At 43.5% G+C, this 23,738-nt stretch overlaps 1 protein-coding gene across 1 annotated transcript in view; it reads right to left on the bottom strand.

Moving 5' to 3' along the window:
* PPP1CC (protein phosphatase 1 catalytic subunit gamma) overlaps positions 1-23,738 on the bottom strand; it is a 66,362-nt gene that overhangs the window by 24,201 nt on the left and 18,423 nt on the right. The window contains exons 2-5 of the mRNA XM_082244188.1: positions 22,131-22,262; positions 18,797-19,027; positions 13,444-13,548; positions 2,151-2,374 (exon numbers count right to left, since the gene is read on the bottom strand). Of these exons, the coding sequence (XP_082100314.1) occupies positions 2,151-2,374; positions 13,444-13,548; positions 18,797-19,027; positions 22,131-22,262 (692 nt within the window). The remainder of the gene's footprint in view (positions 1-2,150; positions 2,375-13,443; positions 13,549-18,796; positions 19,028-22,130; positions 22,263-23,738) is intronic.

Genomic DNA, 23,738 nt, shown 5'->3' with positions numbered 1-23,738 from the left:
TGACCATTTGTTAGACAGGAGGCAAAGTGCAGCCTGCAATGTCTAGAGTTATTCCAGAGAAAGGAGCACTATGGCCAAGGCCGAGTCAGGCCAAGCTGGTCTAGCTTTGTGACGGAACCAGGGCAGACTTCTGAAAATTCTTAATCCAGCCGAACTCCTGCAGAGTTCGTATAGTGATCTCCAGATTCTCCACCAGCGCAGAGGGAGATACTGCTCGCATAAGATAGTCCAAGTAACCCAGTACCGCGATCCCCCATTGTAGCAAAGCTAGCACTGGGGCAAACCCTTTCATAAAGACCCAAAAAAACTTGAGCTGAGAAGGGTGAGGTTCCTTGCTCTTAGTAGCCTGTGGGAGAGGGAGACCACCTGCCAACACAGGCACCTGCAAGCACCAGAGGAGGAAAAAAAAAAAAAAAAACTCCACTGCATTTGTGATCAGGAAGCTAAAGAATCTAGGAGTCAGCACCAGGGGATCAGGAGGGGCTCCCACTGCCAAAAAACACTGCTCACAGGGCTTTACTGTCATGGCTGCCGCCATTTGCAATGGCAAACCACAAAAAATTGCCATCGGACTGCACAAACATGGCCGCCGTGTATAGACAGGCTACATCATGGCAGCACCATGAGGCATACAGGGAGCCAGGATTGGAGGACCAGGCCTCAAGGACAGATCCAGGCAGGAATGAGGGGGACCCGGGAGGAGCCCCCACAGCACAAAATCATCCGGTCACACCCCCCCCCCATCGCAAGTTAGTGCCCTGCCCCCACCCCAAGAAAGTGGCCAGATCTCCCCTAACAAAAACTGCCCCAGCGCATGGGGGTGTCTGCAGGAAGGAGGGGAACCCCAGGGTCTGACCGTCCCAAGGAGGGACCCATGTCCACCCCAAAACCCTCCAGGGGGAGAGCTACTAGCCATACCAGGCGGGCACCGCTCCAGAAAGTACCCCTCCATCGAAATAGAGGGCTGTCAGTCAGGAGGAATGCTGCGACTCAGGCCGAGACCCGGTTGTATGCGACCTTGCAAGGCGTTAAACTCACAGGCCAGCCCCCGTGGGGCTAGGTCGCAGCTGACTTAGCGCGGAGCCAAGGTCTGTGCGTGCTTGCTGGCCAGGCTGGGGGTGCCCACTGGATCTAGCTTATCCAGCCCGTCGTTTATTGTAGATCTCACAGGAAAAAAAAATTCTATTTAACAAAATTTTGCCGGGACCAAAGATCCTAGCAAGGAGTTAGGTCCTTACTCATGACTAGGCAGAAAAAAAAAACCCCTGAGTGGCTATAGCAGATAGGGAGTATACCCCCTGGGACTGCCCATGGGTGTAGCCAGAATTTTTTTTGCCTAGCATCCTATTCCTGTAGGGGGCAGAATAACCCAATGGTTAAGAATACCAGAAGCTGTGTCCGTCAGAAATTCAGAAAAAGGCAGGAAACCCACTGCGATAGTCAAGGTGTGGCCGAGATAGTCCCTGCCAGCCCCTTCTGTCTATCCCAGGTGAGGTTACATACAAGTACCTGGGATAGACAAGAGGGGCTAATGGGAAACAGCATGCCAGCAGTGGACTGATAACAGCCACTTCCCGACATGCCCTGCATATGAAGATAAATCTGCTGCGGTGTAGACCCTCAAACAATACCCTGCTGTCTCCCTCTACCCCACCATGCTGCCCCCATGTACTGCTCACCTTAAGTTGGACTCAGAATTGAGCATCTGTGCAGATTAGAAAGCCCAAAAAGTAAGGGGGCCTATCATGTTAGAATACCCAGCTGCATTTTTATAGTCCTGGTGACCAATTAAATTGGGTTAGGACAACAACTTTTTCACAAGGAGGGCAGCACGAGTTTCCTAGCAAAGATATCCTTGAGTTCACAGCTAAAATGACAGGTCAGTGCCCAAACGATCAACAAATCTATCAGTGTTCCTAAAGCACAATTGAGAGAAAGCTGCAGAATGTTGGCACCACTAAGAATCCCAAGTATTAAAGGATCGATGAAAAATTCATGCAGTTTTTTTCAAGCTACGTATAAAACCAAAAAGAATATTGCAATTTTAAGCAAGCAAAACCCCATGCAATTGCAACTGGCTTGTTAAACTTGCAACCTTAACATGCAGTCTCGCATTCAATGAGCTGAACATACAAATAAAAAGGTTGTACCTGATGAGCTCGACAAATGAGATCCAAATCATGTTTGTGAAGGAACTTTGCCACAACTTCTGCCCCAAAAGTAAATGATACACCCCGGTCATTTTCACCCCAGCCTAAAACATCTTTGTCAGGGTCAGACCACAGCAAGTCACAGAGAAGACCCTGGTCTGGAACATCAGTAGGACGCATGATTCTCCTGATTTGTTCCATTGATTGAAGGTCAGGTGATAAACCTACAGAAACAGATGTTAGTGCTGGTTTAGGGAAAGAATTTATACACTACGGGTGGCATTAAAAAACAGACAGTTGACTACTGCAAATTCACCGCTGCTCCCAGTTATAGGAAATCCTGCTTTCTCTCCAGGGATAACGGATCGCCCATTACGAGAATTGGGAAATAGAGGGCATCATCAAGTATCTCATTTTATATGTGAAAACAAGTGGCCTACCCTTATGCAACTGACTAATGAACAGGGGCGATTCCGTTTACCCTTTTGGAATGCAGTACAGTTGCTACATTTTTTTTACGTACCTTACCACTTCCGGAAACATTTGATAGAAATCTTACGTGCTTTGAGGAATACTGTTCAGGGAATCTTACGTGCTTTGAGGAATACTGTTCAGGGAGTGAGGTCTTAACCCACCCTCTATCTAGAGTCGATGACCTATTGTCAAGGACTTCAGAAAATGTTATGCTTCGATAAATGGGAAAGGGATTTGAATTGTACATTTCCACAGAAACAAGAGCAGGCTATGTATAATCTTGCATTGAAAATTCCTGTCTGTACCACAACCCAAGAAACCAATTATAACATTTTGGTAAGATGGTACCGCGTCCCTTCTCTTCTCCATAAATACTATTCACATGTCTCAGATAGCTGCTGGAGATGTGCAGAAGAGTCGGGAACACTCCTACATATTTTTTGGTCTTTCCCAAACTAAGAATTTTGGGAGGCTGTCCCAAGAACTGGCACATGAATTTACGGACCTTGAGATCCCAATGGAACCAGCTTGGTTTCTATTGCATGTTTCAGATACCCCCCTGAGAAAATATAAAACGTCAGTTGTATATCATTAAACGCAGCTAAATCGTGCATTCCACTGAGATGGAAATCTCAGTCACCACCTACTATTAGGGACTGTATATGTAAAATTGAAGACACTAACAAAATAGAAGATTTATGATTCACAAGACTACATAAAAAAGGAATGTATGAGAAGACTTGGGGCCCTTGGAACTCCATCCTCTCAGAGAGGACGAAACATGCTTAGTCAGGGGAAGGCTCAAGTCTGAAATCTATAGGCTGGTAAATGGGAGAACAATTTACATATCTATAACCCCCTTCCCCATTAAATGGGGTCCGGGTGTGTTATTTCTCTTTGCTTTCTTTTTTTGTGTTTTTTTTTGTTATAAAGGGGAGGGGAGCAGGGAAAAAAAAAAAAAAAAAAAAGAGAAGGCATAACGAACAATATTATCAATGCAGGAATTGTATAACTGGTTTTATTATTTTTGAATGTTTGGTATGTCAGATTGCATAATGAAGGATAATATCTTAGCATCCTGCTGATATAGATATACTGTTTGATTATATGCCTATCTTGTTTTTGTTTCTGAGAGAGACATGACTGATTGTTGATGACTTATGTAGTGATGTAATTATTTTGATGTGAAATGCCAGTTTTTCTATTTCTTGAATGAATAAATAAAATATCTGGAAAAAAAAAAGAATTTATATATTTAGGGGTGGGAGACTACCATCTACATTCACATAATTGTTGGCAATAGTCTGGTTGCCAACATGAAACACTATAGAATAAGACATTCACTGTCAAGACTGGTGTATACATCTTTGTGGTTTTTCTCAGTAATGTTTGCCTCGCATTTTAGTAGTTTACTGTTAGCTCCACATGCATTTCATTGCCACTGACAGGAAGCCGTTTCATTTAGATCGGGCAGCCCTCTACTGTAAACTCGTAACATTAGCAGAAGTGTGAGGGGCTGGACAGCTCTGCATTACAGGTTCTTCAGTCAATGCATGTGGCATTTATTAACTACATTTCAAACCAACTGTAAGCAAGAGGTAATAAAAACCCAAAACACCTACATAAACCCAAACATACTGACATGCAATTTATCTTTCAACTATTTAATGTAAACAGCTTGTCAGATACATGACAAAATTACAAATCATGAATTGGGACATGCTACAGAATAGTACTTAAGCCTGGTTTTGTCCAGAAATACTACCTGGCAATACCTAGCCATTACTTTGAAGCATCCAGGCTATGTTCTAGAAAAAAAAATTCTGCTCACTTGGATGTGTCACTTCACTTGTTTGACTTCATGGCAATTTAGATTTGTTAAAAAAGTGGATGGCCAAATGGTATGGTTGTAATAAAAATGTGCCAAAAAGATGCTTCCAGGAAATGTTTTGTTGAGATTGTAAACCCTCTTTGAACTAGTACCTGTAGGTAAGCCTTATTAAAGGCTTACCCAATAGGTACAGTAAACATCTAAACTTGCACCATTGAGATATTTATTTTTAATGCAGCCGATGACGTCATCAGCTGCACTAAAAGTAAATACCTCCCAAATGGTGCAAGTTTAGGAGAAGTTTACAGTATCACTACAGATTACAGTATAACACCTGTGCCGTTCCTTCAGAGCCCTGTGCCGTGAACAGCAGCTCCAGCCAATCAGATGCCCGGAGGTTGCGAACCAGGACAGCCGTCCTGTCGCTAAGCGGGCGGCACTTCGTTCTAAGGTAAGTATTTCATAATGAGCTAGTATGCGATGCACACCAACTAGCTCGTTATGCCTTTTGTCTTACAGGGTTTACTTCCTCTAAGCCAGCCAGGCAAAAAACAGGTCTTCCTAAAAAGTAGATATTCCTGCACCCCTTACTGAAAAAGGGCGCTTCGACTTTCCCTATGTGCCTAGTGCAGCAGTTACATCTTCCAAATCTGCAGGTTCTGGAGGGGTAGGAGTAAACCGAGCTGGACTTACTGATATTGCCCATATTGGGCTGTCTTTTGGTGAATGGCCAGACCAGAATTTAAGCAAAATTTCTAGACAAAAAAAAAAAAAAAAAAAGGACATTTTGAATTCCACCCCTTATATGGTCTATACCAGGGGTCTTCAAACTATGGCCCTCCAGTTCAGGGACTACAATTTCCATCATGCCTAGTCATGTCTGAATGTCCAGAGTTTTACGATGCCTCACGGGTTGTGTAGTTCAACAGCTGGAGGGCCGTAGTTAGAGGATCCCTGGTCTATACAAATCCACTGCATTTTTATAGCACCACCAGTTCATACCACGGAGGATAAAAAGCAGGGTTTTTTTTTTATTAAAGTCAGATCAAAAATTTTAATGAAATGCTTGGGAATAAAAACCTACGTAAATACATATTCTATTTAAAGATAGATTCGTTTAATTCAGCATGAAGTGGAGGAGCTTCCTAATGTAGCATGAGGCTGTATATTCTGCAATATTTAAATATATTTGGCAAACTCATTCAATGAATCCAAGCTCTGCAAGCTGAGATAACATGCACTGCATTGATGCATTCACACAACCCTTACATTAAAAGAGCACCTGTCATTTCAGATCCATCATGGCAGCACCCGTTAGCAGGCATCCACTCACCCGTTACTGCCACATCCCTCACCTTGTTGCATCAGTGATGCAACATTAAAGTGAATAGGACTGGTGGTGAGTCAACAGATCAGGAGCCGCTGGGGGACAGAGCTGCTCTTTAAAAATTATGACTTCGAGTGGATTTAAAAATCAAGCCTTTTTACTAAGGTTTTAAATCAAATCCATCCTAGTTTACAAAGTGCTTTGCGTAGTTTACATTCTTTCCATCCCAAAAAGGTCACATCTTACAACATAAACATACTAGGGCCCATTTTAGAAAAGAGCCAATTAACCTACCAACAGATCTTTGAAATGTGGGAGGAAACACACAAGCACATGCAAACTCCATGCAGATAGTGTCTGTACCAGGAAAATATCCAGGGACCCTAGTGCCAAGTCAGTTTCTAACCACTAGGCCAGTGTGCTGTCCCATACAGTACAATGAATGGAATGCTTAAATAAAAAGCAAACAGTTGCCATATGGCAGAAACTGCAATTTTATATAATTGTATATAGGCAAATTAAAAAGCCATATTCCTGGGTATCATTGCCCGATCGACAGGTAACCTGCCTTGGAAAACTCCCAAGAAACAAGCTAAGGTTACTAGCCGTTACCAAGCACACGCTTGCGGGTATGGGACCATTTGGAAGTCAACGCCACTAGTGACATCCATCCTGGACAATCCTCTAGGTTTACCTGCTCATTGGGTTGTTCAGTACCATCCAATAAAGCACTTTTTCATGGGGTTTATTGTTAACCATTTCAGCAGTTTTTGAACACATTTAAAAAAAATAATCTTGGGCCTAAGGATAGGCTAGAACACCTCCCCCCCTGAAATCCTGAAACAATGACCTTGGAGAATAAATTTTTTAAAGAAAATATATCACATGTACTTAAGTTTTCAGAGCCATAACTCCATGCTCCGTGGAAGCACCTGTCGGCAATTACATCCAAGTCTTTAGGTTTAAACGCAACAAGCTTTGCACACCTAGATTGGGGGGGGGATTTTCTGCCATTTTTCTTTGAAAATCCTCAAGCTGTCAGGTTGGATTGGAACCATTGGAGAGATGTGAAAATGGCTGTCCAGAGATGTTCAACAGGGTTCAAGTCAAGGCTCTGGCTTGGCCACTCAAGGACATCAGAGTTGTCCCATAGCCACTTCTTTGGCTGTCTGCTTAGGATTTTTTTGATGTTGGAATCTAAACCTTCTGCCCAGTTGGAGGTCCCGAGCGCTGTGGAACAGGTTTACATTAAGTGAAATCTCTGTACTTTGCTCCATTTAGCTTTCCCTCAACCCTGGCTAGCTTCCCAACCCCTGCTTCTGGAAAAACACCCTCATAGCCTAATGCTGCAACCACCTTGCTTCACTGTTGGGATGGTATTGGGCAAATGATGATTGGTGCCTGGTTTCCTCCAGATAGAACGTTTAGATTTGAGAAAGTTTAATCTTGGTTTCATAAGACCAGGGAATCTTGTTTACAGTCAGAGTCCTTAAGGTGTTTTTTGCAAACTCCAAGTGGGCTTAAGTGTTTTGCACTAGGGAGAGGCTTCCATCTAGCCACTCTGCTTTAAAGCCCAAATCTGTGGAAGGCTGCGATGATTGTTGTCCTTCTGGAACTTCATCCCATCTCCACACAGGATCTCTGGAGCCAAGTCAAAGTAACCATCAGGTTTCTTGGTCACCCTCTTACTACTACTTCTCCCCCGATTTCCAAGAGCTGGTTGCCCAGCCAAACTGAGCAGAGTCCTGGTTGTGTGAAAGTAAATTCTGGTGAGCTAAAAGATGTCTGGTCTCTCACCACCGTGTGAGTTTGCTTCTTACCAGCAGGAAGATATAAAAGGCGTAAAGACAGTCTCATCCAGAATGGAATCCTCATGAAAAGAGAGAAGGATATCTTTCCACACACATCCAAAGAAAAAGGGGTGGGTCTCTTACCAGATGGCCCAAGCAGTAAAGCCTGTGTAGGTTCCCTGTTTGTTGAGGCTCCTCTTCACTTTGTTACGGATTCCCAGTGATGACCAGGCTGATCCCTTGGGGGCTAATATTGTTCCCGTTCTCAGTGTATTAGCCACCTGGACAGTCCTCTTCTCCTCCACTGATCACTGACACTGGAGCTCTGAGTGACAGCAGGAAGCTTCCCCTTCTCATCTGTCCCCACACGTGTTATTTATGGTTTTCAACACTTGCACATACATATACATATATATATATATATATATATATATATGCACCATTAGTTTGATGTACCTTTGATAGTATTTAAGAGTTTTTCACCTTTTGAAAGAACATACTTTTTCACCTTTTGAAAGAACACACTTTTAAACGCACCAGAATTTACTTTCACACTTAAAATTTTCCAATATTTGGTCTTTGGTTGCAGTTTACACACATTTAAATCAGAGCACCTTTCACTCATTTATAAAAAGAGTCCTGGTTGTGCCACACTTCCATTTGAGAATTATGGAGGCCACTGTGCTCTTGCAGATCATAAGGTCATGTAGCCTTCCCCAGATCTGTGCCTTGCAATAATCCTGTGTGAGCTCTGCAAGCAGTTCCTTTGACCTCATGGCTTTTGCTTTGATGCAGTATGCATTGTCAGCTGTGAGGCCTTTTATTATAAGGTGTCCAATTTACCACAGGTGGACTCCTATCAAGGTGTAGAAACATCTATGCAAGGATCAAAAGAAATGAGGCACCCAAGTTAAAAGTGTTGATGCAAAGGGTGTGATTACTTTGCAAAATGTATGCAAGGAAAAAATCATCACATTGGTATAACATTTCTTGGTTTTCATTTTGTCACTAGGGTGTACACTGAGAATACATTTAACCACTTAGCGACCGCCCACCCCAGTTTTACTGCGGCAGTCGCTCCTGGGCAAAAGCGACGTAGTACCAAGTCGTTTGCTCAGGAGACTAGGGGGTGAGCGCGTGCCGGCCACTTGCAATCTCCCGCCGCTGACACAAGTACGGCAGTCTGTCATTCTACCTTAGATGATCTGAGGCTATGTAATCCTGCTATATAGGATCGCATGTCTGATGATCTCACAAGCCTTGACCCTCTACAGTTAGAATACCACCCCTAGGGTCACATTTAACCTCTTGATCACCAATAGTTAAACGCCTTCCCTGCCAGTGTCATTTTTACAGTAACATTGCATATTTTTAGCACTGATTACTGTAGTAATGTCACTGGTACCCCCAAAAGCATCAAAAATGTCAGTTAGGGGGTCTGATCTGTCTGCCACAATGTCAGTCCCGCAAAAAAAAAAAAAAAAAAGCATAGGTGATCAAATGCCACCAAAAGAAAGCTCTGGAACGTCAATTTCGTTTGGGTACAGCATCGCACGACCGTGCAATTGTCCGTTAAAGTAACGCCGTGCCGAATGTGAAAAATAGAGTTACTTACTGGTAACGTCTTTTCCAGTAGTCTCTCAGGACAGGCACCTTTTGAAAGAACCTGGCTCCTCCCTTCTCAGGAAACACCGCCCCAATCCTTTGGATTTTAAGCTCCCTGCCTCAGTTCTTAGAGAGCACCTCCAGCCACTGGGGAGACAAGTATTAATCATACTAACCTCCATCTGTCTTCTGTTCAAATTTTCGGGTAGGTAGCAGTGCTGTCCTGAAAGACTACTGGAAAAGATGTTACCAGTAAGTAACTATTTTTCCCTAATAGTCTTTCAGGACAGGCACCTTTGAGAGGATAAGCGAGTACTTACTCTTAGGGTGGGACTACTGCTTTAACCACTTTACCACCGGAGGATTTTGCTGTCTTCCGTCCAGGCCACTTTTTGCGATTCGGCGCTGTGCGACTTCAACTGACAATTGCGCGGTCGTGCGACGCCGTACCCAAACAAAATTTACGTCCTTTTTTTCCCACAAACAGAGCTTTCTTTTGGTGGTATTTGATCACCTGTGCGATTTTTACTTTTTGCGCTATAAACAAAAAAAGAGCGTTTATTTTGAAAAATAACAATATTTTTAACATTTTTTTTATATGAAATTCCCCCCAAAAAAGATGTAAAAACCAATTTTTTTAAAAATTTTTGGCCAATTTGTTTTATGCTACATATGTTTGGTAAAAAAAAAAAAAAAAATCGCAATAAGCGTATTTTGATTGGTTTGCGCAAAAGTTATTGCGTTTACTAACAAAGGGAAAGATTTCTGTCATTTTTGGTGTTTTTTTTTTAACGCGTAATGGCAGCGATCTGCGATTTTTTTTGCGGGACTGCGACATTGCGGCGGACAGACCGGACCCCTGACTGACATTTTTGACACTTTTGGGGGTACCAGTGACATTACTGCAGTAATCAGTGCTATAAATATGCACTGTTACTGTAAAAATGACACTGGCAGGGAAGGGGTTAATTTTATTGGAGAGGGAGGGGTTAATGTATGCCTGGTGCTTACTGACGTGTAGGGGGGGGAGGTGACTATGTGATTCATGGACAGATCGGATGTCCAGCTATGCTGAACAGTCCGATCTGTCACTCCCTGTCACTATGGAGATCCGCCCGCTGTGTTTACACACAGCGGGCGGATCTCCAGACTCGATCCCCGACGATCGGGGAAGAGCAGCGGCAATCGCCGCTGCTCCTCCCCTGGCCCGACTCCCGCTGTGAATGAAAACAGCGGGAGCGAGCCTCCGGCGGCGCGCAAGCGCCGCCCAGAAGGGGGAGTGTCCAGTCACGTTAATACTACGTGGCTGGACGATAACGAACCACTCTGCCGCAGTAGTATTACTGTGAGCGGTTGCAGAGTGGTTAAGGACCTTTCGACCAAAAGCCTGATCTTTAGCAGACAGTAGGTCCAGTCTGTAGTGTTTGGTAAATGTTCCATAACTGGACCAAGTTGCAGCCCGACAGATCTGTTCTGGGGTAGCACCAGCTCTTTCTGCTTGAGAAGTCACCATAGCTCTAGTGGAATGTCCCCCAATACCTGTAGGGGGGCCTCCCTCCCACAGGAAATTTAGGCCTGGCTAATGGCCAACCAAAGCCATCTTCCTAAGGAATGTCTAGATGCCTTAGTACCGCTATTAGTGCCAGAAAATAGAACAAAAAGGGAATCGCATTTCCTAAATTCCTTTGTACAAGCTATGTATTGAAGGACACATCTTAACGTCCAACTTATGAAGATGTCCTGTTCCCTTACAGGATTTGAACAGAACGTTGGCAAAACTTCCTTGGTCTCTATGAAATTTTGAGACCACCTTAGGTAAGAAAGCCGGATCAGTCTTGAAAATAATGCGATCCAAAAAAATCTGCAGTAAAGGAGCTTGAATAGAAAGCTTTAAATTCACTAACCCTCCATGCGGTAGTGATTGCTACAAAAAAAAAAAAAAAAAAGTCTGGAGGGTTAAAAATTTCACCTCAGAAGACGCAATGGGTTCAAATGGCTCTCCTAGGAGAGCTTGTAGGACCACTGATAGCTCACCGGTCTCCTATTTAAGGCTTTAAAGAAACAAATTACCCAGGGATTATTGGCCAAGGACATTTCTAGTAGAACACATTGCGGAAACCTGCCTTTTTAGGGTGCTGATGGCTAGGCCTTTATCTGCACCAGCCTGAAGAAATTCCAGTACGGTTACTAGGCTACTTCTATTCAAGAAGCTTTTCTCACACCAGTGTTTGAAACATCTCCATGTTTTAAGATAAACAGCCCACGTTTTTCTTAAAAGCAGAGTCGCCACCAGCTGATCCGAAAACCTTTCGTTTTTCAACAGCTCTTCCTCAGAAACCAGGCTGCTAGATTCCAGCGTTCCACCTGTGGGCACAGTACTGGGCCCTGATAAAAGTCCTTCCGTGCTGGTAGAATCCAAGGGGGTTCTACTGCTAGTTCTTTCAGGGCCGAGAACCATGGTCTCCTGGGCCAGTGTGGTGCTATGAGGATTAGGATGGTATCCTCTTCCTGAAATTTCTTCAAGGCTGCCGAAATTAACACCGGCGGGGAAAAGGTGTAACACTTGGGGAATGCCCAAGTTTGCGCAAGGGCAGGTCCCCCGAGCGCTCCGTCCCATCTGTTCAGGGAGAATAGTCATGTTTTTGCTAGGGGCCTCCCTCCCTTCTGGAAACATAGCCCCAGCCCCCTGGCTGTTTAGCTTTTTGGCTCCTGGACAGTGTCTCCCCACTGGAGGAAACACCTGAACTGAGGCAGCAGGTTCTCTAAAAGGTGCCTGTCCTGAAAGAAGATTAGAGAAATAGGGCCTGGTCATTGAGCAGCCAAATCCTCCGGTCTTAAAGTGGTTAAACTGTAGAATCGGGCTACAACCCAACAAAATTGAAAAAGGGTCTGAATACTTAAGGCAGTTTTGGAAAATTATGCCCACAAGACAAATTTTGATACCCCATATTTTCCTATAGGCAGTGCTTTAAGACTACAGATCAGTTGAGTGAACTACAACTATTGGCCCTAGAATTATTGCGTTCATTCGGAACACACACCAGTACATAGGCACTCCCAACACTATACCCATGTGCGAGTGCATAGAAGGGGGGGGCAGGGCAGACTCCAATTGTTTTTCGGGGAGGGTGGGAGTTTAAGTGTTTGGCTGTAACTGATTTTGGAGCACAGATCACTCCATGAAGTGTCACCAGAAACAAAGTGACATTTTACATTCCAGGGTCACAGAAAAAGCACTCCAGTGGCTGTACAGCTCCCCTACACTAGAAAGCCAACGGTCAGCTTGTGGTATGTGTAAAGCCCCTAGCTCCCACTGCAAGCCTTAAAGCAAGCAGTAGGAGTGTTAAATCTCTCCAGACCCCTTTGTGATAATCAAGCCAGGTGATGTTTTCCCAACACAATCAAATTACCCTTCTTGCAATCCAAGAGGCAGCTTGTCAGCCTTGTGTAGTTAACCCAAGGCCCTGGGCTGATTTCATTACTGTAAGCTACTTCTGGCACTGGACTGACTTGCAACTCTCCCACTGGAAACTTGGAACCAGATTTGGGCCACTGCAGCCAAAAAGTGGCTCCCGTGCCGGCTCCCAGCCTCTACTATTTTAGTGGATGGGTAAAAAGACTAGTGTGTTAAAAATGTATATACATGTACAAATAATAAATGTTAGTGCTGACAGACAAGACAAAAAACACAATGAATGGTACAGTGATGTGACAAACCCCAAAAAAATCCCCTAAATATAGTCCATGAAGCTTAAAGTGCAGAAAAATGAACTACCAATTGGTGCCTTAAAATAATGCAATAAAAAGTCTTTGGTAAAAAGTGTAGTGACAATAAAATTTGGAATAAAATCCAATGAACGATGTCCTTGTTGTAAAGCGACTTCACATAACTTGTATTACCAAGTGCTGTATTAACGTATTTGGATAATGTAGGTGGTACAAGGATTATAAAGTGCAACATGAAGTTGCATATTTGGATGGTCTGAGTTTACTACCGCTCTATGCTGGTTTCACATCTCCTTTGCCAAAGGGCGATGTGGCAGACTCCCCGATACTGGCCAACACCATTTTTGACAAGTCAAGGTTCCCTTGCTTAGATTATGAGAAGCTTACAGCAATACTGACACCAAATGTTTACGTTTGGGTAAACCACCCCCAGCACACTTACTGAACGTAAGGGGGGGGGGGGGGGGGGTAGGAGAGGAATCATCCAAGAGCATAAGTACAAATTACAGATCACCAATGCGACCCTTGGTTATAATTTACCTCCGTGACAGCAGAATATCTTCTCATCTACTATGGCAGCTATTGGCAAGCAATTGAAGCAGTCTGTAAAGGTTTTCCACAATTTAATGTTATACCTTCTTTTACCTACAAAGAAAAATATATAGTGTTAGGACAAACTGTCCCTGTCCATATCCTAACCTGATCCGTTATACTTTAGGTCCTATGCACATTGTGGCTCTTCTAAACGCTTTTCTCCTGGAGACGCTTAAAAAAAAAAAAAAAAAACCCTCCTCTTATTTGCACAAAGGATTAGTTTCCTTCCTCTAAAATGCCTATGTGTGCATGAACACATAGGGGGTTTAGGAGGCACAAAAAAAAAAAAAAAAAAAGTGTAAAACAGGCATTTGAGCTCCAGTGTGCATGTCGCCTTAAAAACATTTAAATACATTCATGTGTCATGACTAAAAACCACAGGCTACGCAAAAGCCATTTTGCAACTATATTCTTGTTAAAAGGCACACAAATTAAAATCAGGTAACCAGTATACATAAAAAAAAACCCAGACAAAGCACATTCCTCTTGACATGTTAATGCTACCTGCTGGTATTTAAATGTGGATTTTCCTGAATAAATTAGGGCTGAAACAACTAATCAGCATAATTCTAATTATGAAAATCATGGTCAACTATTTTTATAATCAATTGGTTGGCCAGCACACATACAGCTCAGTACACAATTTACTGCAGAAGCTGCGGGTCCCGGGGACTCCCATGAGCTATGCCCCCCCCATAGTAAAAGATGGAGAACAGAGATTGTAAACAAGGCTTCTCAGTTCTGACTGTCTCTGCAGAGGAGAGACTAGAATCTAGTGAAAGCACCACACTGTACACAAAAACACTGGCTAGATAAACCCTTTGATCGCCCTAGATGTTTAAAGTGGTTGTAAAGTCAGGTTTTTTTAATCTTAATGCATTTTGTATAGAGTACCCCCTGTTCAGCGATGTCAACAAGTGTCAGCAATGAGATTCTCCCTACTGATTGGCTGAGACAAGGCAGCGGTGCCATTGGCTCCTCCGCTGTCAAATTCAGCTAGCCAATCAGAGGAGAGGGGGCAGGGTCAGGGACTCAGCGTCTAAAAAAAAGACACAGAGCTGCAACTCGGCTTGGGTGCCCCCATAGCAAGCAGTTTGCTGTGGGAGCACTGAGAGGAGGAAGGCACCAGGATTACTGAAGATAGACCCGAGAAGAGGATCTGGGCTGCTCTGTGCAAATCCACTGCAACAGAGCAGGTTAGTATGACCGGTTTGTTATTTTATAGGAATATAAAAAAAGAAATACATTTTACCCGAGCCGCTCCAGTGATGCGCACAAGCACCATTGGCTGCTGCTGTCAAATCTTGACACAACGGGGCTGAGTCCCAGTCCTGCTGTGATTAACCCATTCCCAGCCAGTGTTAATACAGTGAGTGCACATTTAGCACGGATCACTATTAGTATCACTGGATCTCGCAAAGTGTCAGCGTCCAATAGTCCACCACAATATCGCAGTCGTGCTATAAGTTGCTGATCCCCAACATGAGATAGAGATATATATATATATATATATATATATATATATATATATATATATATATATATATATATATATATATATATTTATTTTCAGTGGATATAGAAAGTCTACACACCTGTTAAAAAAAAAAAGTCAGATTCCTGTGAAGTAAAAAAGGAGAAAGAAAGGCTTTCAGAATTTTTCTGCCTTTAATATGACCTATAAACTGCATAACTCAGTTGAACAAACTGAAATCTTTTAGGTGGAGGGAAGTAAAAAAATATACTAAAAAAATATACTAAAATATGGCTGCACAAGTGTGCTCCCCCTTAAAACTAATACTTTGTTGAAGCACCTTTTGATTTTTTTTTTTTACAGCACTCGGTCTTTGGGTATGGAATTTAATCGGCATGGCACATCTTGACTTGGCAATACTTGCCCACGCTTTGCAAAAACACTCCATTCGGTCAGAATGTGGGGGCATCTCCTGTGCACAGCCCTCTTCAGATCATCCCACAGATTTTCAATCAGTCTGGGCCATTTTGGAATTTAATCTTCTGGTGTGAAGCCATTCCTTTGTTGATTTGGATGTACGCTTTGGGTTGTCATATGCTGAAAGATGAAGTTTCTCTTCCATGTTCAGCTTTCTAGCAGAAGCCTGAAGGTTTTACCTCAACTAAGGCCCCTGTTCCAGCTAAGAAAAAAAAACAGCCCCAAAGCATGAGGTGGCCTAGCCACCACCATGCTTCACTGGGGGTACAATGTTCTTTTGGTGATGTGCATTGTTTTTGTGCCAAACATCTTTAGGAATTATGGCCAAAAATTTCAACCTTTGTTTCCTCAGACCAGAATATTTTCCCACATGCTTTTGGGAGACTTCAGCTGTGGTTTTGCAAAATTAAGCCCGGCTTGGACATTCTTCAAAGGAAAAGACTTCTGTCTTGCCACCCTCATAACGCAGACATAATACGAGAGATTGTCACATGTACCACACGACCATTACTTTCCAGATATCCCTGCAGGCCTCTTGGCAGCCTCCGACCAGTTTTCTTCTTATCAATTTTGGAGGGACGTCCAGGTCTTGGTAATGTCACCGTTGTGCCATATTTTATGCACTTGGATGACTCTTCACTGTGTTCCATGGTATCTCTAATGCCTTGGAAATTCTTTTGTACCCTTCTCCCAATGCCTTTTAACACTGAGATCCCACTGATGCTTTGGAAGCTCTCTACGGACCATGTCTTTAGCTGTAGGAGGAGACTAAGAAAATGTCAGGAAAGACCTACTAGAACAGCTGAACTTTTAGAGTTAATCAGAGGCAGGAGTGTACTGACTTATTCAACATGAGCGAATGTGATTGCTTAATTCTGAACACAGCTACAGCCCCAGTTATAAGAGGGTGTGCACACTTATGCAACCACATTTAGTTTATTTTTTTCCCCCACCCTATAAGATTTCAGTTTTTCACTTGAGTTGTACAGTTTATAGGTCACAAAAGAAAAAAAAAAGTGGAAAAAATTCTGGATTAATGTTGGTCTTTTTTATAGAAACCTGACATTTTAACAGGGGGCATGCAAGACATTTATCCACTGTACATCACATCGTTTAGACGCTATAACGTTTGGGTAAAAAAAAAAAAAAATCCCAATAAGTGCATATTGATTAATTTACATAAACATGTAGCAGTAGCAGAATACATATTGACCTAAATTTATGAATTTAAGATATGTTTTATAGCAGAAAGTAAAAAAAATATTGTAACATTTTTTAAACAATGTAAGGCTTTGCTTATTGTGCAAAAAATAATGCAGGGCTGATCAAATACAACCAAAAGAAATTTCCGTTTGTGGGAAAAACAAAAATTTGGGTACAATGTCACACGACCATGCAATTGTCAGTTAAAGTAATGCAGTGCCATATCACAAAAATGTCCTGGTCTTTAAGGGGGGGCGCATGCTTAGTAAATCTACCGGAGGTCAAGTGGTTAATAAAATTGAGGATTTAAAGCAGTTTACACAGTATCAAACTTGTTTGTGTAGAAACTGTATAGCTCCCATTTCACAATGCAAGTCTGAGAACACCAGCTTATTGAAAACTTGGTATGCAGCTTTTATCCCAATATGTCCTGCATGCAAGCTTCTAATATAAAAAATACAAATCAGCATTTCTTTTGCAAACAAGTAAAAATGTAAAATACGTTTAAGCCAGGGCTCAACAAATACCAAGCGGCAGGTCGCCATGGCGACTAGAAATCACGTCCTGGCGCCTGGGCTTTTGTCAGCTGTTGGCCTACTTGCTGACCATGCTATAGTGCGGTCTACCAGTCCTGGGACATCTACTGATGTTTTCCCAGAACCCTGCCCTCAGGGTGCACAAGCACATCAGGCATGCTTGGAATGCGGTTTCCTTTCGGACACAGCTGTTTCCAGGGGGGGGGGGGGGGGGGGGAGGTCAAGAGCCAATCAAAGCGGCCCTTTGCCATGTTATCAGCTGTGTCCATTTACAGCTCACCACATGTAAAAGGCCTGTTATCTGCATTTCTTTTCCTCAAAAGCTGATAACTGGCTATTCTGTCACAGGACACATTTCCAAGAACAAAATAGTTTTTCCTTAATTAAATTTCATTGATACTATGCAGATCCTTATCTGCCAAGGAAAAAGTGCATTTTGCAATAAGACGTCAGGATGTTCATGTTACACTGTCCTGTTTTCTGTAATGCACGTTAATGTATAATTTACTATAGTGGTCTTGACAGTAGAGTTTTTTGCATTTTAGCCAATTTGAGTTTTGTACAGTGTTTGGATATAAGAAATTTACTACTTAAAGCGGAGTTCCGGGCACAAAATTCAATTTCTAATAATTACTGCACTGTATTCCTTACTCTCCGCTGAGTCAGAATTGGATATTCCCATAGTTTTTTTTTTTTCACCTACCTGTTTACAGAGGTTTGTATACTCACCTTTCAAAGGACTTCCTCCCTCCTGTGCCTCGGCTCTCCTCGTCACTTCCTGCCGCAATGCGTCCTGGGAGCTCTTCCTCGGCCCTCCCATGATGCACTTTGCAGTCACATGGGCGGCCGACCACTGTTCTCATTTCTTGACTCACAGGCCTACGCCCACTGGAATCAGGAAGAAGGGAAGACATTTCCTCACAACGGACTCGGCAATCCACAACAAAGATGGCGCCGCACATCAGAAATTATATAAAGTAAGATTTTATTCTTGCAAACTCATTATTTCACCATTCTAACCAGGATTAGCGGATGTATCGATGTGTAAGGGTGATTGTTAGGGGGAGATTGAAAAAAAAAAAAAAAAAAAAAAACGATTCTGTGCCCGGAACTCCGCTTTAAGCCACAATGTCTGTTAAGTAACCACTAACCTCATTTGAGTGCTCTCCCCAGAGATAGGGAACAGTGTAGGGTTAAGGGGGGGGGGGGGCGCTACCCTAAGTGTTTTACCAAAAAGAAAATATTGCTGCAGATAGCTTTTCTTTAATTTCGATAGGGGTCAAGTGACCACCAAGGCTCAGTTTTTCCCTGTGGTAAAGCGGGAGCTAGGGTGGCGGCTGCTGTAGGCCGATTAGGTCACTTCCTCCCCCTATTCCAGACTACATTCCGGGCATTCCATGTAGCACTTCGCAAAAGGTAGGAGAGGAGCTGCAAGTACTGCAGGGAAACCATGCCTGAGGAATACTGGACGAACAGGTAAGCAATTTACTATGGATACAGGGAAGAAAAAAAAACCCACCATACAATTTGTGCCCTGAAATGCTGTACCTATAGGACCAAGAAATCCAAGCAGCAGCTTTACTCCGTTTACATGCAGAAATGTACTTACATTCATCATAAAAGCCATAGATTCTGTTAATGCTAGCACACTCGTGATTGCCTCGAAGAAGAAAGAAATTTTCTGGATATTTTATTTTGTATGCAAGAAGTAAACAAATAGTTTCCAAGGACTGTTTCCCTCGATCCACATAATCTCCAAGAAACAAGTAGTTGCTTTCTGGGGGAAATCCACCATATTCAAAGAGACGTAGCAGATCATAATATTGTCCATGAATATCACCTGCAAAAATGAAGTGTCAGAATAAGCTGTGTAGGCTTCAGATACATAAATTACTTCTCTCGCACAAAGCAAGCATCCTCATTTAATACTGCACAAAAGGTTATATGGTGTAAAAGATAGCAACTAGATTGTGTTTGCAACAAAAGACCTCTCTCCTGATGAAGTCGTGATCTGTGATTTAATACGTAGGGCAGAGCCAGGTCACTTCTGGTGACAGGAGCAAAAAACAAAAGTAGGAAGTGAACAGACCTTTGGGCAGAGCTCGACAAACCCCAGGCCGCCATCGCAACCAGAAGTTTTGACCTGCTGCCCAAATGCTCCCCACGCCCCATGAGGACCCCACCCACTATGCATCATGGGCTCCACCTGCCTATCTGGGGGCCCGGGACTTGTTGATCTGGAAGTGATTGGTTGCTTAATTTCCATGTCCCGGTTGACAGTTTCCCCGGCCATCAAGATGTACACTGCAATACATTCAGACGAGCATAGGGGAGACGCATGCAGGGTCGACCCTGAATGTCTCAAAAGAACCAGAAAAAAAAAAAAAACGACAATTTAAAATAGTAAATGTAAGTTACACTTAAGCACAAAATGTATCTGCTGAATAAAAAGGTAAATTAGCTGCCATTAGTGAACTCCAAAATATAGCTTGGCTTTTTGTTCCTTAGATGCTCATTTTGCCCAAGTAGAGCCAAGTGATCATGCCCTCCCCATTCAAACATGTAAGGATTTAATCACTTAAAGTGATAAGTCAGTTTTTTTGTTAAAACATGTTATACTTACCTGCTCTGTGCAGTGGTTTTGCAAAGAGCAGCCCCCTTCTCAGGTCCCTCTTCGGTGCTCCTAGCCCCTTTCTCCTGTTGGGAGTGCCCCCACAGCAAGCAGCTTGCTATGGGGCACCCGAGCCGCAACTCCCGCTGTCCATTCAGACATGTAGCCGTGACCTGGCCCCACTCCCTCTCCACTCATTTGCTCACTGACTGACAGCAGCATGTGCCAATGGGGCTTTGCTGCTGTCTCAGCCAATCAGGAGGGAGAGTCCTGGGCAGCTGAGTCTTGTGCAACATCCCAGGATCAAGACAGAGCTCCGGTAAGTATTGGGGGAGCTGCTGCACAAGGCTTTTTATCTTCATGCAAAGAATGCATTAAGAAAAACCTGCCTCCACAGCCACTTTATATCTAGTAAACCAACCCAAGAAATACCTTTACATGGTTATGCACATTTGTACAGTTTAAGTACTGAAATTCATATCATAAAATCACATTCAGGTTAACAATTTAGAAAAAAAGTCCTTTAAAATCGCTCAGTATAAAAACAGACAAGTTAACCTAACCAGGGTTAGAGTAGCAACAGTGCCAAGTTTACCCCCTTGTGACACCAATGGCCGCATTAGGCTACATTCACTCAGCCACACAGCAGTACCACTGCCAATTTTTGTATTCTTTCCCTTACTAAACCCTGACTGTACACACATTTGAACTCATGACCAGGGTTTCTGCAGCGTACCAGTCACAGCCAGTTTGTGTATGGCCACAGCAGTGTTGCTGCATCTGCAGAAAAAAAACAAACACCACACACGACTTGAGGACCATGTCATAACCCACCATGCCCATCCAGAAGTGCCTTTTGAGCAACTACAGCCAGCTTGCATGGCTAGCTCCTTCAAGAGTCCCTGCAAGTGCAAAAGACTGGGGAAAAGAATTGAATCTGCTCCCAGCATTAATCTGCATAGCTGTCAAGTGTGTGACAAGTTGCAGCTCTGGCCAGGCTACCAGTGATCATGTTTCACACTGTTACAGGCACATTATTCTTATAGTAAGGAAAAATTGGAGTGAATTATTTGTATCTTAATCATTTGCTGACTGCACTATAGCCAAATGACGGCTACAGCGCAGCCAGCCAGTTCCGAGGGCCATCACATGGCATTCTACAGTGGCAATTTGCTCCGCTAGCGGTGTCCTCTGAACACAGCTGATCAGACTGGGGTAAAGAGCCAATCTGTCTTTACCATGTGATCAGCTGTATCCAATCACAGCCGATTACAGATGTTAACAAGCTAGTTATTAGAATTTCCCTTCACTGACAGCAGGAGAGAGCCAATAATCGGCTTGTGTGAAAGGGACATCGGCACTGATCAGTGCAGTGCCAACAGTGCCACCCATGGGTGGAGAAAAATTACCCATTTGCAAAATTCAAAACTACGAAAAACGTTTCCCCCCCCCCTTCAAAAAGTTTTTCCATTTAGAAAAACAACCCGCACAAAAACAAACTATTCCCCCATAGATGCGGAAACACTCCCCACTAACTATTCTGACAGTGGGCTTCCTCTGACACACCCCCCTCCCCCCCGGCATCAGAACACCCTAATCAGAGCTGCAGCCCATTGGCCACATGTATCGATTGAGGGAAAAGGTTTCCAGCAGGTCCATTCATGAGGGGTAAATCAATGATGAATTTCTTATGAACTGGATCGGCCAAACATGGATCGAAATTTAGCCAGGTCCTCAGCATGACCCCGTTGAGCCTTTTGATCTCAGGTCCAGGCAATAGAAAAAAGCTCCCAAAAATACTGCCCCAAGCCAATGCCCATCACTAAATTGGCAAGGTAAACAATTTTCAATGTGCCTAGGAAAGAATCAGTAGAGAGTATAAGATGTCTGCACTTCAGCACTATTCCCAAGTTTAGAATTTAAAGGGATAGTAAAGGGAAAGTCTCCTGGCCCCTTCCCCGGTTGAGTGCCCCACCACAGCTTGCTGTGGGGGCACTTCAGCCAAGTCACAGCTCAGTGTCCATTCAAACAGAGCAGCGATCCAGCCCCACCCCTCTCTCCTCCAATTGGCTAACTGACCGTAGCAGAAGCCATTTGGGACATGCTGCTGTCTCAGCCAATAAGGAGGGGTTGTCCCGGGCAGCTGAGAAACTCCTACAACATCGCTGGATAAAGATGGGCTCAGGTAAGTAATAGGGGGGACTGTTGCATACTGAAATAAAAAACCTGCCTTTAAGCCCTTTAACACTCAAATTGTAAGACCTTCCCCCCTATTAAAGTGTGAAAATCCACGCTGGGTGGTAAACCAAAAAAAAAAAAATCATGTTCTTACCACAAATTTTAAGAGGTGCTTCAAGTTCCAATAAAATTGGCTGGCTAAGAAAGATTTCTCGAGACTTCAGACATAATCCTCTAATTTCATTCTCTTGAAGTTGAACATTTTTACCGGGCTTCGATCCTCTTACTAGAAGAAAAAGCAATAAACCTTAATGCAAAATCAAAAACACTGGACTACAAATACAGAAAATTTACATTACAGTTCACTGCTAAATTCAGCACAGAACATACAAAAACGGGTTGAATCAGGCAACAAATTAGGATGTCATCTTCAAGAGTTATAGGATCTAAAACAGGTTTAGGTTCTCCACTTAAAGCGGAGTTCCACCCTGGATATTTTTTTTTTTTTTTTTTTTTTTTTTTTAATACCCCCGGGACAGTCAGGGCTAGTGCATTCCACAATGGCTAGCCTCTGATCTGTCCCGGGTTGCACTTACCTGTTAGGACAAATACTTACCTTGCAAACGTCTTGTCCAGCGCTGCCATCTCAGATGTGGGCAGCTTGAAGCCAGCGCGTCCTCTTCGGCGTCTTCTTCCGCCTTCTTTGGTCCCACGATGCTCTGCGCCGGCCCCGACGTCACTTCCGGGTCGCGCGCGTCATCCCTCCACAGCTTCTGGGCATGCCCAGAAGCTGTTTAGAAGGGGATGACGCGCGCGACCCGGAACTGACGTCGGGGCCGGTGCAGGCGCAATGATTCCTGGGAGCTATGACGTCCAGCTCCCAGGAATCATTGCAGAGCCAGGAAGTGACGACGGGCTGCGGCCGAGGAAGGAGGAAGAAGGAAGTAAGGCAAGTATATTTTCTTCGCTACGAGGCAAGTAAAAAAAAAAAAAAAATATGCGATATCCATTTCTTTTTCAGGTGACCCGGAGCGAGAAGATGGAGGCAAGTATAAAAATAGGGTGGAACTCCACTTTAAGAGGACCTAATAAGCTTATGGGTCCTGAGCCCCAACAGGTGCCGACTGCCTCTTAATGGGTCAGCTGCAAAAACCCAGATGATACATCCAGTGAACACAGCTGTAATTTGTATTCACATGCTGGATTCTGAGCTAACCTGGGATGCAGTGTCTTCTAGGTTCTGGCAGCAGGCCTCTGATGTCACACTAGGGTGCATCTGAAACACCGCTACAAAGCTTCCCAGGATGTGCAATGCAAATGTCCCAGGAGGCCGTGGGCCACTTCATTCCCTCCTGGGCAAGAAAGGAGAAAGCATTGGCCCTAGAGAGAAAAATCTTGTAAATGAAAGGGGGGGGGGGGGGGGAAGAGGAGAATATAAGTAAAGCAAAGTCAAATTTCCCAACTCTTTGTAATAGATTTTCTATCAAATGTTTGGGGTGACCATGTGCTTCATCACAACTCGCAACCTAAAAAGGGCCCTTTGAAACGACTTAAGGACCAGGCCTATTTCAGACTGCTTGTACACAAGTTAAAATCAATTTTTTTGCTAGAAAATGTGGAACCCCCAAAATTTATTTATTTTTTTTTTTAAACAGACCCTAGAGAATTAAAAAAAAAAAAAAAAAAAAAAAAAAGATTGTTGCAATACTTTTGTCACACCGCAATTGCGCAGCAGGACCAGGGAGAAAAAAAAAAAAGCCAC

The sequence above is a fragment of the Pelophylax lessonae genome (genome assembly GCF_965119305.1).
Source record: "Pelophylax lessonae genome assembly, chromosome: 1".
Classification (NCBI taxonomy): domain Eukaryota; kingdom Metazoa; phylum Chordata; class Amphibia; order Anura; family Ranidae; genus Pelophylax; species Pelophylax lessonae.
The sequence above is the reverse complement of the archived record's forward strand: the minus strand, read 5'-3'. Positions and strand labels throughout refer to the sequence as shown.